This window comes from Leptosomus discolor, chromosome Z (assembly GCF_034619465.1).
Source record: "Leptosomus discolor isolate bLepDis1 chromosome Z, bLepDis1.hap2, whole genome shotgun sequence".
NCBI lineage: Eukaryota > Metazoa > Chordata > Aves > Leptosomiformes > Leptosomidae > Leptosomus > Leptosomus discolor.
In genome coordinates, this window is record NC_141419.1 from 47,477,282 (window position 1) to 47,494,850 (window position 17,569).

The window sequence follows — 17,569 nt, forward strand, 5'->3', positions numbered from 1 at the left end:
TGGAGCCAGATGGGCTACATCCAAGAGTACTGAAAGAGTTGGTGGATGTGCTCTCCATCATCTACCAGAAGTCCTGGCTAACTGGGGGGGTCCCAGTGGACTGGAGAACAGCAAATGTGACACCCACCTATAAGAAAGGCTGAAAGGAGGATCTGGGAAACTACAGACCTGTCAGTCTGTCTTTGGTGCCAGGGAAGGTCACGGAGCAGATCATCCTGAGTGCCATCACAAGTCATCTACAGAACAACCAGGGGATCAGGCCCAATCAGCATGGGTTTATGAAAGGCAGGTCCTGCTTAACGAAACTTATCTGCTTTGATGACAAGATGACCTGCGTGACGGATGAGGGAAGGGCTGTGGATATTGTTTACCTTGACCTCTGTAAAGCCTTCGACACTGTTTCTAGTGAAGAAACTGCCTGCTCAGGGCTTGGATGAGCACACGCTCTGCTGGGTGAAACACTGGCTGGATGGCCAGGCCCAGAGAGTGGTGATCAATGGAGTTAAATCCAGCTGGTGGCTGGTCACAAGTGGTGTTCTGCAGGGGTCAGCACTAAGGACGCTTCTATTTTACTTTAACATATTTATCAATTATCTTGACGAAGGGATAGAATGCACCCTCAGTAAGTTTGCAGACAACTCCAAGTTGGTTGGGAGTGTTGATCTGCTTGAGGTTAGGGAGGCTCTACAGAGGGATCTAGATAGGCTGGATCAATGGGCCAAGGCCAACTGGATGAGCTTCAACAAGGCGAAGTGCCAGGTCCTGCACTTGGGCCACAACAACCCCGTGCAGCGCTACAGGCTTGGGGAGGAGTGGCTGGAAAGCTGCCCGGCAGAAAAGGACCTGGGGGTGCTGATTGACAAGCGGTTGAACATGAGTCAGCAGTGTGCCCAGGTGGCCAAAAAAGCCAATGGCATCCTGGCTTGTATTAGCAATAGTGTGGCCAGCAGGAGTAGGGAGGTGATTGTCGCCCTGTACTCAGCATTGGTGAGGCCACACCTCAAGTACTGTGTCCAGTTTTGGGCCCCTCTCTACAAGAAGGTCACTGAGGTGCTGGAGAGAGTGCAGAGAAGGGCAACAAAACTGGTGAAAGGCCTAGAGAACAAGTCTTATGAAGAGCAGCTGAGGGAACTGGGGCTATTTAGCCTTAAGAAAAGGAGGCTGAGGGGAGACCTTGTTGCTCTCTACAGCTACCTGAGAGGACATTGTAGAGAGGTAGGTGCTTGTCTCTTCTCACAGAAAATTAATGATAGAACAAGAGGGAATGGACTCAAGCTGCACCAGGGCAGGTTTAGGCTAGACATTAGGAAAAATTTTTTCACTGAAAGGGTTGTCAGACATTGCAATAGGCTGCCCAGGGAAGTGGTTGAGTCACCATCTCTTAATGTGTTTAAAGGTCATTTAGATGTGGTGCTTGGAGATATAGTTTAGGGGTGTACTTGGCAGAGTAGGGTTGATGGTTGGACTTGATGATCTCAAAGGTCTTTTCCAACCTGAATGATTCTGTGATTCTATGTTTCTATATGAAAGCCTTATGAATTTTTAAAATAAATGAGCAAGGTAGTAATGATTTTAAAGTTTGGCATCTAGGTTGCAGAGTTATTCTTTAAAAGTCTTACACATAAAGAAGGCTTATAAAAACTGTACTATGTTTCAGGGTTAAGAACTGTGATTAACTCAACATGTCAAGGGATGTCTAATATTGAGTATTGGCATAGGTATGATACAGTGAACTGCAAGACAATTTCAATGCAGTTAAGGCTAGTCTTCCACCTAAGCATTTTGCATTTTTTCTGTAAGGAAATAAATCCCCCAAGAAACCTTGATATTCACTGAAAATAAAATCAGGTAGTAAGTTCATTCTTCCCCAGAGCCCAACTCTGCTTCAGCTGAAGCCAGTATATTCAACAGCAGCAGGATCCGGATGACCAACAGGATAACAAAGAGGTTGCATTGGCCTGTCACAATCTTATCCCAGAAATGTTTTAGGATTTGCTTTATTAGGGTTTGTGTGATTAATGTGTTGATACAATCTCAGCTGAATTACCATTATAAGCTGCAATAACATTATTATTAAAATACGGAAAAAAAGATCACCGTCTGAGTTCGTTTTGCTTACAAGGCCAGAAAACCGCAGGTCTGAGATTTAATTGACTGACTATTAAAACCTGGTATTAGGCAAAAGTCTAATAAAGTATTTCAAATCATAGGACAGGAAATTATGATGTTAAAACTGTCTTACACTTGGATAATCACATATTTAAAATATGCTAGAAAATACAATTTTCAATATTTCATCTTAAGTTCCATATTTTTAGCATACATGGAGGTGCAGAGAAGTACTATGTATTTCCTATCTGATATTGATATAAGACTTTGAGATATACACATAAACATATATCCAACAACAGCAGTAGTATTCTTCTGCCAGTTATGATTTCTTGCAGTAGTGTAATTGCAGCTAGCAGAATCCAGAATAAACATAATTTCTTAGCTTGTGATATTGTCTGATAGTGTACTCTCTCTAATGGAAATTTAATATGCGTTTTCAATACTTCTGAAAATTCAGAAAAAAGGAGATTTGCTTCAGACTCGTCAAGCTGATAATGATAACTTCTTCCATTTTAAAGTGTTCTTTTAGCTATATCTGTTGAATTGTCCCCTGTCTTGCTTGGCAGAGGAAAAAATTGCAATCTTCAAAACTGTCATAGCAGTGTCTATGTCACAGCCCAGCTATTTGTAGCCCTGAGTTACAAGGCAGAAGGCGTTATGGATGCTAAGAAAGCTACGACCACTCAAGTAGCTATTTAAAGAAAAAAATCTTTTAAGAACAAAAGAAATTATTTACCAATACTTCAGAAGGAAGTTGCAGCATGTTTTTGACTACTAAGTTTCTAGTTCTGGAACTCTATGAATACCACACTGTAACTACAAGTGAGTATAGAAGAATTTCAGCTCTGCAAGTTTAAGAGGGTTTTATTTTTTTACTATGGCTGTATTTAATTTTGGCATGCTGCTTCTTACTTCCTGAAAGCAATGCAGATACAAATATTCCCAGATTTTACTATTTTGTTATTCATTGTTCTTTAAAAGTGAACTGTTGAATCTACTAAGCAGGCTCTGCCAGTACTTGAAGTATTGTTTAATTGCACCTGGCTCATAGTGGTAGTAAATAGGCAGAGCTATATTCTAATAAATCCCTCAAACTGCATGCAAATTCTAACCCTCTGCATGAAGGTTGGTGGAGAAGTGACACAGAAGACTATGCATCTTATATCGCTCAGCTAAGCTGCATGTAGAGGTCCGAATGGTGAAGACCGCACATGTCTGTGAGCAGAGGACTTGCAGTGCAGGAGTGCTGTTGCTGACACAACAAAGCCAAACTCAGCACTCCAGAAAACCCTTTAATCCACAGATTTGTGGGTTCTAAATGGCATAGAGGTGGTGTGCCTCACCAGGGTATGAAGCCGTTCGCAGTGGATTTCATTACCTGTACTGAAGCAGTCGTAAGAGGCAATCTTCCCAAAAGCATGGGAGCAGAGTCCACATAGGCCCTCTCACTCTGAAATCGTTATTGTGAGCCAATGGATTGCTAGTAGAGGTTTCAGCAGTCATAGAATCCCTACATACATCTGTCACCACATGCATACAAAGAGTTGTACTCCAAAAAATACGTTGCAATGAATAGCTACTGTTGTATGTGAGGATATATCAGTATTTGTTGGCTGAGAAAGTTAATATTGAAGTGTACATGGCTAATATACTTTTCTGGTCAAGAATTCACTATAAACTAAGAATTATTTTATGCATTTAAGGGGCATAGAATTAGAACTTGAATTAGGTGCTGAAATTACTAGCAGGTTCTTACCTTTTAAATTACCAGTAACATCATTATAAACATTCTTCTTTTGTCTGCCAGCAGAAAGTAAGAGGGCATAAGGAGTCTCTTACCAGCAATGTCTTCCTGATGAAAATTCCTAGAACCACATGCACTTCTTTGCTTGCATTGGTATGTACAGGACAAATTATTCAGAAAGCAGGACCTATACTAGGATGCAGAGCTTTATTGTACAGATCCTCTAAGTCAGTAAAAGTGATCTGACCCTATATTTTTTATTAATAACTGCCTTTCACAGAATAATAATGCTCATAAAATAACCATTCTTGAAGTTTTTCCTTCATTGATATCCACACTAAACGATGAAAGAATGCCTAAAGTTAACTACAGAAAATTAAGAATTGTTTATTTCCTTTGGCCTCAGCGACTGAAATCATGTTTTGTTCTTGCCTCTAGCACCCAGCAAGCAAGTTCTCTAAAAAATCAGCTCACTACCCCAGCACGAATGTGAAATTAAGATGAAATAAACCAATCAACAATACAAATCCAAACTTCCTGTGCACGTGTGTGTCCCCCTCCCAGGGGCTGTATCCTGCTGTAAGGCAGAGCTCCCAGCTTGTGCCCAGACAATTGGCTTGGCACACAGCCGTGCTTGGCTGAAGCAGAAGGTCATATCCAAAGCCAGAAGGATTAAACAGTAAGGTTTGTGCAGCCATGCCTAATGGCAGTCAGGCAGGAGCTGTTAGCAAGAAAGAAGCGTGGATGGGCTTGGTCGACAGTCAATCTCATATGTTTCTGAATAAACTGGACACCTTCCTGTGCTAACTCACGGATCACAGTACCAACAGTGGGCATGGGAGGAGAAGGCATCTTTATGCAGTTCTGCTTCCAGGTGTGGTCATACAGTCTGCGCTTTGGACAACTCCCAGTGCCTAGAGGTGAGCTAGGAAGAGCTGTTAGCTCTTGATGATTGTATTCAGGGTGGGATTTCCAGGTGGAACCTCCATTTTTTTCCCAGAAGAAACAGTCATTTACCACTCCCCTCAGCTGCTAAATTAACGAAGGACTGACTAAAGATAGGATTATTTGTTCTGTAATGGGAAATGTATTTTTTCACCAGCAACTGTTTTCAAGGAGCCCTATATGTGTGTTTGTAGATTCATGCTCCTTTATTTTGTTTCTGTCTAATAAGACTGAATTTATGACTGTTGTGATCTGTATGTGTGTCTGTCAAGGGTTGAGGCTGGTCCAGCCACTAACGGATGACAGTTGCTCTCTATCAACCCCTCTCCCCTCCCAGCAGGGGAAGGGAGAGAGCATAAAGGAGAGAACCTTAATGTTTTGGAAAAGAAAACTAAATCAGCTTTAATGAAACAATAACAATAAAAGAAAAGATAATTATAGAAATAGGAAAATAATGAAATATATACAAATATATACAAAACCAATAAAAAACCAATACTGAACCCAACACCCCCCACCCTGATGACGATACATCACCACCGACACTGCAGGGCTGGCACTGGGGCAGTCCCACGCTGGACTTATCAGCAGTCAGGAACAGGACGCAGGAGCTGGACTTAGGTACTGGATTCAGGGATGCAAGGATCGTGATCGAAGATAGAAGAACAGACAGAGTCCTCCTTGGATGTCAGCCATTGAAGAGAGAGGGACCCTTGTGATCCCTCAGCTTTATACTGAAGAGGACGTATATGGGATGGAATACTCTGTTGGTCAGTTTTGAGTCGCCTGTCTGGTTCACTCCTCCCTGCAGGTGTGACCTTTTACGTGCTTGCGACTCTTTTCACTCCCGGCACCCCAACACGGAGTACAAGATTTAGCAGTGACCTTGGTTGCTCTAAAAGCATGTATGAGCAAGGGCCTCTCTGCACACCATTCCTTGGTACTAACTATAAACATCAGGCCTTATCACTGCTAGAAGCAGTCACTGTCTGGAAATACATGCTGCTGTTTCAGAAAATGCAGTTACTTAGAAGAGACTTAACTGAAAAGTAAAAGCACTGAAACAGAATTAGTTGTGTTTTAGCCCAAACCAGGACAGTGTCTCATTGGGAATTTAGACCTTAGTGGTCCTAAATGTGTAGGCACTGTTTGCACTATTTCCCCAAATCAGTTTCATTTTTGCACTGGTACAGAGTGTACATGTGGTTTGTGATGTCAGGAGCAGAAAAAAATTAGAAGATAGGAAGCCCGGAGATCAAAGAATGGGCTACCCTGAAGGTTAACTCAAAAGGTCAAATAATAACCAAGACATAGGGTACAGAATTAAGAACAGGACCTGAAGACAACAGCATCCTGTCAACCTTGGCCTTCTATGGTTTGCTACTATAAATTAAGGGTGGTTTTGGACAAGGGTCAAAATCAAAGTGTCCCCACATAACCTATATTGATTTTAATCCTTAAAATTACACCTACCTGTGCATAATGAGTATGTAAATGTATGACCACCTTAGTATAATGAATTAAGTAATCTGTGAAACATGCATATAAAGATTTTCATTATGTAAAATCATGTAACCAATTAGGTATTGTTTCTTTGTTATTGTAAAGAATATAAACTGCTGTTGTTTGAATTAATGGTGTGGCTGTTCTGTGGTTTGTCGCCTAGCACCTGCATCTGCAGGACCGTAGTAAGTATCTCCACTCTGTATGTGGGTCAGCTTTGCACACTGGGTAAAGAACTCAGATGTGGGACAACGTTCCTAGCTGCGTGTAAAAGCCCAACATGTACCACTACAGTGCTTCCTGATTAACTAGTGGAAATTACATTTACATTACCTTTAGAAATTTCTGCAAGTTAAGACAGGGAGGTAATCAGTGTCTTTAAGTCACACTTTCGTAAGTTTCAAGTTTTCTCCTGGGCAATATTTTTACTTGGATCATGGTAAAATTGTTTTACACTCATCATTGGCTGCCTTGCACAAGAAGAATTTTTTGAATCCTAAAGCTTACTTCCTCATGGTTTAAGAGATTTGGGTATTAATTCCAAATGTTATCTCACAAAGGGCCAAATTCCATCCAGGGATAAATGACTGCTCAGCAGAGGACAGGATTTTATAAAAGGCTCTTATTTGATTCTGCACCCGTTCGCAAAAGTAAATACCGTATTGTTCTCCTGAAGCATTGTTGAAAATAAAACAATGTTAATCACTGCAAAGAGGACAAGAGTACCAAAAAAGAACTTGAGTTAATATTCTTACTGATAAAAAAATATTTTAAACTTAGTAGACAGAAATCTTTTCACGTGAATAAAAGGTGATATGCTTTGTAGTGGCCTGTGAGTGGGAAAACCATTTTTTCTTAACAAAACCTTTTTTAAAAATAGTGTACTTCCTATAGATTCTTATAAAGAAAGTAGTATAATACAAATAAGGAAATTGCTAAGATATTGGTATGCTGGCTGCAAAAGAAAACTCCCACACCTTTCTAAAACTACATTTGCAAACTCTTAAGAATATGTTCATCTTCCAGTCTTCTTGAAGGCTCATATAGTTGCTCAATTGGTTCAAAAAGTTCAAAGACATCTGAATAATTCTTTCAGTCCTTGTGCCAAAAATTGCTTCAATATCTTGCAGAGATGACTTAGTTCTGAAAATATGCATACAATTAGATAATAATAACCTGCAAGATATCCTCTCCAAAGTTCTGGGCTAGAGACCTAGAGCAACAAAATCTGTTGCTTTCTCCCCTGCCTTTCTTTTCAGGATGTAACTTATTTTTCTTGCCTGTGCTTTCAACTAAATATGCCACTGCAAAATACCACCTTCTCTTCTGTATACCGATATCTAGGAATAATACACTAGAGAAATATGGTGTATAGTAACAACCAAAAGGGAGTAAGGAAGTAATTTATTTTTGCTTCGGCATGCGGAATAAAATTCATGCTTCACTTTGAATCGACTGCCAAGCATCAGAAAGAGACTACTGTAAACAGAGATATCTTAAAAATCTAACAAATTGCTACTTTTAAATTTTTTTTTTAATTATTTTTTTTTTTTTTAAATCTTTAAACTTGAAAGCACCACCTGTGTTCTTTAGCACAGAAAACTCATTATTCCTTACCCCTCCCTTGGTAATTCTTTCATCAGTCATTACCTGACTAAGCTTTAAAGGTTAAAAAACGTATCTCTACGGGCAAATATCATAAAACTGCTTTCAAAGAACTGGCTTGGAATCACAAAGCAATATTAACATGTTACCTTATTTATTTATTTATTTATTTTTAAAGTAAATAGGATTACTGTTGGTCTCTGACAAGCACATGTAACCTGCACAAACTTAACCCCACGGTCAGCACCTTTTCAGAAAATGCTGTTTCCATCTCGTCCTTTGCTAGGAAATGCTTGGGGCAGAAGCGACACTTAAAGGACAGGAGAGATGACACACTTGGTCAACTTATTTTTAAGTTATTTTTGGAGATAGATAGATAGATAGATAGATAGATATACTTTTTTTTTTTTTTTTTTCATTTTCTTGATGATGCTGAGCAAAGGCTATGGTGAATGCCTGTATTTGGATTTCAGTGAGCCCTCAGCATCACTTTAAAACAGGGATACTGATTTTGGCTCCAGGCCCTGCTGCTAACGGATCCTTAAGAGATTTTAGACAAGAGAGTGCTGTTTCGTCAATTGTTCTTCCTCTGGAGAAGCTTCCACCCAGCACATATCAGATCCAGACTTCCTCCTAGCTGTCTCACATTCTTGATTCAGAGATGTTAACCAGCATCTGGAGAGGATTTTCTTCTGAGATGTAACTGCTGACTTGGGTCTCATTGCTGTGTCTTCAGTGTGAAACTCCAGAGTCACTGAACCTAACTCTTTCCTATATGTATTTTTACTTTAACAAAATACAACCATTTTCTCTCAGGCCTCCTGAATGACCCCCTGCAGGTTTCAAATACTCTTAGCCCTGTGACCCTTAATATTTTTACTTTTCTCCAGCAAGCGGGAGTAAGCTCACCCCCAGGTGAGGGTGAGCTCCACATCCTTGAAGGGCTAACTCTTTCTCCAAAATACTCCATGATAAACAGGGTAGAAACTATTGCTCTGGTAGATTTGAAACATTTGAAGATGTCCAAGCAGTCTGCATTCTGCAGGTGAAGTCCGATCACCTTTAGAGACAAATGGGGCAAACACTGGGTTGTACTTGCGTGGGGAAGAGCAATGACAGCCAGTCGCAGTGCTCCATGAATAGCAATATTCTTGAGAAAGTCGTAAGCATGCAGGAATGCAGGAACAGCCATACAAGTGGATCAGGTAACATACAGGTGACATTTTCTCACATATTGCTCTTGAAGACCTCTTCCCCTCCCCACAGTAGCTGTGAAATGTCTCAAAGAAAATTACTCTTCCCAACACAACTCTATGGATAAGGAGGGTCAATCACTGGGTTAAAGAAAAAATGAAATCCAAATTTTTCTGGAAACAGATTTCTCAAACAGCCTAAATACAGCTTCACAAATGCAAACATTTTTAACTCCATAATTCTTCTGAACAAGAACAGAAAGCATAGTAGTAAACCACTGTTTAGTCATCTAATTTTGTTACGCTTTAAATTTTTTCTCTTTTCTGCCAAGTGCAAGATAAACCAGGAATAAATAAATTAAAGCAGTAGGAGCAGCCTTGCTTCCTGCAATATGACCTGGTATGTACACAGTGATGACTATCTTTCTCAGGTCACTACTACATACTCCCTTGCAGAATCTGGCTTGCAGACTAGTATACATGCTTTGAAAGAGCTTCATTTAATCATACTACATAGTGTTCTCAATTAAAAGGCTAAAAGTATTTCTGGTTGAACTGTTAATATCTAATCACTTTATTTTGATGTGAAATGTTAAGACATACCTATCAACATTTAGCAATTTTTAGGAGTTTCTGAACCATGGTGAATATGTGGCAGTTTTGAAATTACATGTAATTACTTACATCTTCAGGGAAGAACCCTCTGCTTTTGCAGATTCCCTAGACAAAATTGGCAGCTCCCACAAGCACCAGAAAGGAGTGTTGTCTGCTGTTCTGTATGCAGTTCCGGGACTCACGATTTAAGCACGATGTGAAGGTCCTTGCATGAATCCAGAGGGGGGTGACAAAGCTGGTGGAAGAGCTGGAAGGAATGTCCTGTGAGGAGCGGCTGAGGCCTCTGGGTTTGTCTAGTTTGGAGGAAAGGAGGCTGAGTGGTGACCTCATTGCTCTCTACAGCTTCCTGAGGAGGGGAAGGGGAGAGGGAGCTGCTGATCTCCTCTCCCTGGGATCCATCGATAGGACGCGTGGGAATCGTTCAAAGCCGTGTCAAGGGATGTTCAGACTGGACACGCGGAAGCATTTATTTACTGAGAGGGTGGTCCGACACTGGAAGAGGCTCCCTAGAGAGGTGGTCGATGCCGCGTGCCTGTCAGTGTTTCAGAGGCATTTGGACAATGCCCTGAATAACGGGCTTTTAATTGTGGTCAGCCCTGGAGCGGTCAGGCAGCCGGACTAGCTGATCGTTGTAGGTCCCTTCCAACTGGAACTATTCTATGCTATTCTATTCTATTCTATTCTATTCCTCGATGTCTGTGAAAGCTGCTGAACCAAAATAAACCAGAAGGGGCTCTTCTGACATTGCAGCTTCTGGAAGCTCTTGCACCTTTAGAAGCCTCTGCTACACTTCACATGGGCAATGCTTTCCCTTCTGGGACTTGAGCGAGCATCCCTTCACAGGCTTGTGTCAGTTGTGCTCTGGGTTGTGGCCACTCCGGCCTTGAAGGCTGACCTCCAGGCTCAGGGATCCCACAATCTCTCTGGGCAACCCACTCCAGTGCTTCAGGATCCACAGGGATTTTGGGTTTGAGTCCTTACTGCCAGCCTGAACCTCTCTAGTTTCGGGAGATGCCACCGCCTCTCACCCTCCCACAGGGCAGTGCTGGGAAGAGCCTGTCCCCATCTCCTTGATGCCTTCCCCACAGGCACCGGGGTGTGCTGTGAGGTGCCCCGATGCCTTCTCTGCTCCATGCTGAACCAGCACCAGCCCTGCAGGCCCTCCTTGCCTCCCCTGAGCCCCTCTGGTTTGTCGGCCTCTCTCTGGGTCCCCAGAGAAGACATAGTGCCCAGATGAGGACTGATGGGTACTAAGCAGAGAGGATCACGCTTGTGCCCTCTGACTAGGGAAGAAAAGAGGAGAAAACCTGTGAGAGCAAGGCAAGTGCTGCCAGTGACCCCCCCTGGGAGGAAGCAGGGGAGTCCAGAGGGCTGGCCAGCAGTGCTGGGGTGCAGGGAGAGCCTGTGGGACCTCATCCTGCAGCCTCCCAGGGAGGCACGAGGTCTTATCCAATGAACCCTCTTGCTGCATGTGCCTGGAGAGGTCTGCCATGGCCAGAGTGACCTGACGGGCGCTGGGAAGACACGGCCGAGTCCTCGGTGACCGGTGTTAAACACCAATGCAGAGCACGAGGCAAGAGATGGGGGGATGGAGGGGGCAGTGGCGTTGGGGTAACCTCAGACGCGTGTGCTGGGGCCGCAGTGCTCCTGGGGCGAGCCCCATGGGTGAGGATGGCCCATGAGTTCTGTTGCCACCAAGGCATGGACTGCGATGTCACCGAGTGAGGGATTGTGACCAGGCGCTCCTCGCTGCTGGTATCCAGGTGCTGAGTCCCACCCAGCTGGTTTCTGCCCACACTCTGGCTGAGCAGCACACGAGGCTGGAGTGCTGAGCAAAATCTTGGTGCTGGTGTCCTGCCCGGGGAGTTGCTCCTCGCAGCTCTCCGTGCCCAACACCAGAGCCATCAGAGGATTAGCCCTGGCCCTGCCAGCTTCAGGCAGCCGGGGCACCCAGGAGGCGCGCTCGCAGCAGCAGAGGTGAGCTGGGAAGGGACACCTCACCATGGGGAGCTGGAAGGGTGTCCTTTTTGAGGGGCCTGGGCATTTCTGCCACCCCTCCCCAGGCCAGACAATGACCGTGGCCTGTCTTCCTTTTCTAGCGTCACATTGGCTGCTGCAGCGGCAGTGACAGGGAGCGGCTCAACATCCCCAGCTCCCTCCAGCCCACCACAGCGAGTGGAGAGCATGGCCATGGAGCTGGAGAATCGCTGTCCCATATGCCTGGACAGCTGGGAGGAGGCCAGATTTGTGCTGCCGTGCCTCCACCAATTCTGCTACCCCTGCATCCTGCGGTGGGCTGAGAGCAAGCCCCAGTGCCCCCTCTGCAAGAGGAGAGTGCAGTCCATCGTGCACTCACTGCGGGCAGACGATGACTTTGAAGAAGTTGTCATCAGACCATCGGGGTTGGCATCAGCTGCGGCCGGCACCTGCCAGGCAGGAGGAGTGCCCAGGCACCCAGCCACCCACCGGCCCCCTCGCCCTGTAACACCCTGGCTGCTGGCAGGGGAGTCAGTGCCCAGGGCTCCTCTGGGCGGCCTCCAGCCCGACGCCTGGGCGTCTCTTTTTGATGACCACCCTGCTCTCCTCCAACGCTTTCTGCCCTGTCTGCAACAGCAGTTGCGGCTGGCTCATCTTTGCAGAGGAGCCTTCAGTGGCCGTCGTGTTTGAGGACCTCATCCAGTCTGTCCTGGGCTTGTTTGGGCTGGATGAAGACGTCCTGGTCCAACTGCTGCAGGCCGCCCTCCAGGATCGCGCGGTGACATTCGTGCAGCAGTTCATCCATGTTGCCGTGCAGCGCTGCAGTGGGGAGGCTCACCGTCTGCTGGGCCTGGAGCAGGGCCATGGTGCCCAGGAGCGCAAGGCCAGCCCCGCGCCTGCCCCCCATCCTTCTGTCTCCCGAAGAGGGTCTCCTGCCCCTGGCCCAGACCCTGCCGGCAGCCCTGCTGGAGGTGATGAAGAGGAGCGCCCCGGCACCTCAACTGCTGCTCTTCATGAAGGTCCCAGCTACCCCCCCAATGCCCCCGTTCCCACTCACGGGGAGCAGGACGGGTTGCAGGAAGATTCACGGGAGGCTGTGGCAGATCCCTCTGCCCCCAGACGGGGCAGGGACCGCTCCCCTGGGGGGCCACGGTGACCCCCAAAGAGGAGGGCCAGCAGCTGCCAGGACTCTTCCCAGCCACCCAAGAGGCCACCCCGCCGGCAAAACTAGAGCCAGGCCCCAGGAGCTGCCAAGACCAGGGCCGGGCCAGCAGCTGGGGCACGTGCTGGCCCACAAGTCGTTCAGAAGGCTCTCAGCAGTCTAGGTCTGTCAAAGCAAATAAATTGCCCACAGGCCAGTGCTGCCCAGCTCCAGGCCTGCACTTCTACAGCTGGTCCCAGGACACACGTTTCCAGCCCGCCGGTTTCCAGGGCCTGCCTTTGCCCCACCACTCATCACCCCAGGGAAGCCATGAGGTGTTATCCACCAGTGAACCCTTTTGCTGCATGTGCCTGGATCCCCAAAGAGGACGGCCGGCAGCCCTGAGGCCTCTTCACCTCCAAACAAGAGGCCACCCCGCCGGCAGCGCTAGAAGAACGTCCCAGGCGCTGCCGAAAGCAGGGCCAGGCCAGCAGCTGGGGCATGTGCCAGCCCTCAAGGGCTCCTGGCCCTCTGAGTCTGTCAGGCAGTGAAAGAAAATAAAGGCCTGAAAACTGCAGAGGAAGTCTTGGTGTGACTAACAGTGCAGGGGGCATTGCTCTCCCCACCCGTGCTGCTTTCTCCCCCTTTTCCTGGGGTTACACCCACCATTTCTGTCATGGTGGTTTATTCATAAGGAGTACAAATGCAGGCAGATATTCCCCTTCTTGGAGCACTTGAGCGACTTCGTGGTGGGTTCTAGTTGGGGGGGTGGGGGCAGGGGTGGGATTGGGATGGGTTGCTTAGGTGTAAAAGCCATTCTCTAGAGTAACTGCTGAGATTGTTTTCATGGAAAGCACAGGCATGTAAAAGCAGATGCCATAATACAGGATGTACAGGACAGTGGAGAAGGGAGAAACTTAAAAGCAGTGCTTACATTTTTTCTTTCAGCCAAAGCCCTTTTGGCACAGTGCAGAGAGAGAAAGCAAACTCTTGCAAGATACTGTGAACAGGTATCATGCATTACAGTACATTTTCTTCTCAGGGAGATAACTCCAAGCCCCACTTCTGCCACTGGACCCTGCAGTCAGGCTTATACATCCCTGTGATTGCTGGTGCCTCCTCTGAACAAGCAGCATCTCTCCCTGCTGTGGTCCTTGGAGATGGGGGTGAACCCCCTCAATTAGGTTTGAGAATCACAGCCTCAGCCTGGGCACAGGACATATGAAGTTGGCAGCTGACAGTCCAGCTCTGTGCAATAAACTTCTGGATCAAATAACATACTTCTTGCTCCCCCAGAAGACACAGATGTGCAATTTAACCTTTAAAGTAAAAAAAAAACAAACGAAAAAAACCCCAGTAAGTCACATTGTTGTCTTGCCTTCTTGCCACTCTAGCATGCTTTTTCTAAGAAGTGCGATCTTCACATCACTTCTTCATGAGATATACAATCTCCTTGCTCCAGGCTAGTCATGGTGCCCTCATAACAAACATAAGCATACTATTTTTCTAGAGCTTCTGCTTTGTGAGTTTACTGTGTAATACGGAAAAAAGTTGTCAAGACACAGGGCTTTAGAAGGTTTCTTAATACAGTCACACATTTCTTTCACCAACAGAAGAAATTTGGGGTTGTGTAAACCAACACAACATTTACAAACTTTTTGCTGTACTCGTTGCCTGTTCATATTCTCTTTTGCGAACTGTCTTCTGAGTTTGGGATAGCTCAAGATGGTTTCTGTGAAAAATTTCTGTGTCTGTCTCTCCTGGCGGGGAGATGCATATTTATTAAACTAGACCCTGCATTACGAAAGCTTCTGATTATATTTTGGTAACAGTTTGGTAGCAGGTTATTGAGCACCCTGGGAATAAGTCACAACCCTTGAACTTGGAGGTCAGTTTTCTAAGTCAGAACAGAAAAAGAGGACTTTTTGGATGGGCTAAAGAAAGCAGCCCTCAAGTTCCCCCTCAGAGTTCATTCAGGTAATTTTCTTGCTTTCATTAGTGATACAGCCAACCACACTCTCGGTAAATGCAACTTCTATTTGATGCACTTAAGCAAGCTCCTTGAAATGTGAAGAAATAGAAATAATGAAGAGCAAAATCAACTGCTAAGATCTGGTTTTGTGAAATGGGGGAGGGAGGGGTTCGGCATATCTTGCAGAATAATTCACAAGGCTAGGAGTGATGCTAACAACAATAGTTTCGTATGAACGACACTTCTCACTGGTTCAGTGTTTAATGTTGGTTGCTTTCTCAAAAGCAGATTCTGAGCGGCTGAAAAATTCCAGCCATCTACTTTGTTTTCATTAGTTTTTGCAGTTTTGAAAACAATTGAGAAATTAAAGAAAACAGTTCCAAGGATAACCTTGAGTAACTTCTTCAGGGACAAGTATATCTATAGATAAACAAAGCAGAAAATGCATAAATAAGATACTAAGGCTGTGGAATTAAAACAAAGGAATCCAGGAAATGCAAAGGTTAAAGAACTGATCTTTCATTGTCTTCCATCCTCTACTGCATCTTCAGTTTGTTCAAAGGTGGTGTAACAGTGTGTTAATCATCAGCAACCTCTGCATCTATTTTATCCGCTTACTAAATAATAAGGATTTGTGTATAGTCCTTTATAAGACTGAATAGCCTCTGAGGTGGACAGTTCTGCTCCCTTCTGGAGCGTGGAACTTTTGTGAGTTGCAAAGGCTTAGGATTGGAGGCAATTAGCTTTCAAGAAGATAAATCCCATTCTTGAAGATGCATCAAAATCAAAACATTACAGCAAAAGAGAAAATAATAATAAAAAAAGAAATTAGTTTAGCTGCTCTTGCTGTTGAAAATAATGTCAAAATTCCCACTAACTACAACAGAAATACAAATAAACCTTACAGAGCAGTCATTTCCCCTGAAACACAAGACAATAAAGGTGACACAACAGTGCTTGAAAGAAAGCTTCAGAAACCAAGGAAATTGAAGAAAGGACAAGTTTAATTTGAATATACAGCTTGTTAATACTTGACTTTCAAGTCTAGTCAAGACTACTTTTATTCAGCACTGTAAGTTCAAAGCATCTGGTTTGTTGCTAGGAAAAAAACCCACAAAAAACATAAATCCTCCTTGGTTTTTAGTGAAAGAGCCAGGCTACACAGACACAGGCAAAATTAAAGTGATTCCTTAAAGATAATATGCTTAAACATAGCTAGCAATGTACCTATTTAACATGAAGAGGAGACAAGCATTTGTCTAGCTTGAAAAAATAGTTACTTGATATAGCACACTGAGTTTTTCTGAAGATTTTACATATCATAGAATGGTTTGTGTTGGAAGGGACCTCGAAGATCGTCTAGTTCCAAGCCCCAAGGTGGAATTTAGGTGTTAAAGCCTCCTAAAGAATGAAAAGAGCTCTGGAGTAAAATGAAATGTGACCAAAACTGTGTTTTCACTGACCATTTTTACATTTTCATTATCTAAACTAACAACTGCCTATCTCTCCCAATCTTTTCAAAATGTAATGAACACTGGTGTTGTAAAAGTCTTCTAAAAGTGGTTTAAATAGCTGCTTTTAAGACAAAAGGCCTTCTTTCTCCCATTCATACATATGAGAGCCTACATATGTTCTCATACATAGGACAACATAAGGCCATGCTAGAGCAGGCTGACTTCTAGCCAAAATAGTGAAGAGTGGCTGTCTATGAAAGTGTTTAAGAACTGGATGGATAAAGAAAGCTTTCCTAGTCCTTATCATAGTGTGTGATCTATGCTCAGATTCTGTGCTCAGATCTTTGCCCAGTCAAAGTATCTTTGAATGGATAATAAGGTATCTTTGAATTGACAATAGCTTTTTTTTTTTTTTTTTTTTTTTTTCCCCCTGGTGTTTTGAAACCGTTTCGAACTGATGTAAATAAATTCTCTGACAGTCATAGCACCTTGTGGAATGGCAATGTAGCTGTGGGTTACCACCACCACCTTTTCTTTGTTTTGAATCTGCCACACACTAGACAAATGTTCCCTCTGTAAGATAAGATGGTGAACAAATATCCCCAAAACATCTTTCCCACTCCAACCACTATTCTACAGATCTCTTCCATACACTTACTCAGTTGTCTTTCAATGTTTTTCCTAAAGGCTTTACATTGTTGTCATCCTTTATCTTTTCCTGCTTCTCTACATTTTGAAAGGAGAGGAATCAAAGCAGTACTCAGTATTCAAACTGCAGATGTATTATGGACTTCTACAGTGTGACAAATTTGTTTCCTGTGATACATTCTTTTCCTAATAGTTCCTAACACTGCATTTGTTTTCGAACTCTATCTGAGCACTCAACTGTGTTTTCTTGGGACTAGCTATTATAATGATCATCTCAGCATCCCCTGTTGTGTATGTCGTTGTGTGTGTCTCTTTTCCCACATGCACCCCTCCTCATTTATCTACACTGAGCTTCCTGACCTGTTCCTTAAAACACAAGTCTTAGGAGGACCTTCCTCAGTTATTCACAACTAGCTCTTACCTTACTATTCTGCTATGATTTAGTGTCATCTACAAACTTTGCCACCTCTTCCAGACCACTAAGTTAAATGCTGTATCTGACATGGAGACAGAGTCTGTCATGATTCACCTTTTTTTTTCAAATAGATTTATGCAAAATTTGAACAGTGGGACTGAAGACATGATTCCAGGCTAATCACCTGAGCTGCTTTACATATCCCTGTATGTCTCACTGAAGCAGAAGATCCTGGGGTAGAAGAT

At 44.1% G+C, this 17,569-nt stretch overlaps 1 protein-coding gene across 1 annotated transcript; it reads left to right on the top strand.

The window, feature by feature from the left end:
- The first annotated feature begins 11,901 nt into the window (after nt 1–11,901).
- LOC147413277 (E3 ubiquitin-protein ligase Topors-like) lies at nt 11,902–12,850 on the top strand. Its single transcript, XM_086480095.1, is given in 2 exon segments — nt 11,902–12,339; nt 12,341–12,850. Coding segments are annotated over 2 exon segments (948 nt in total).
- Nucleotides 12,851–17,569: the final 4,719 nt, after the last annotated feature.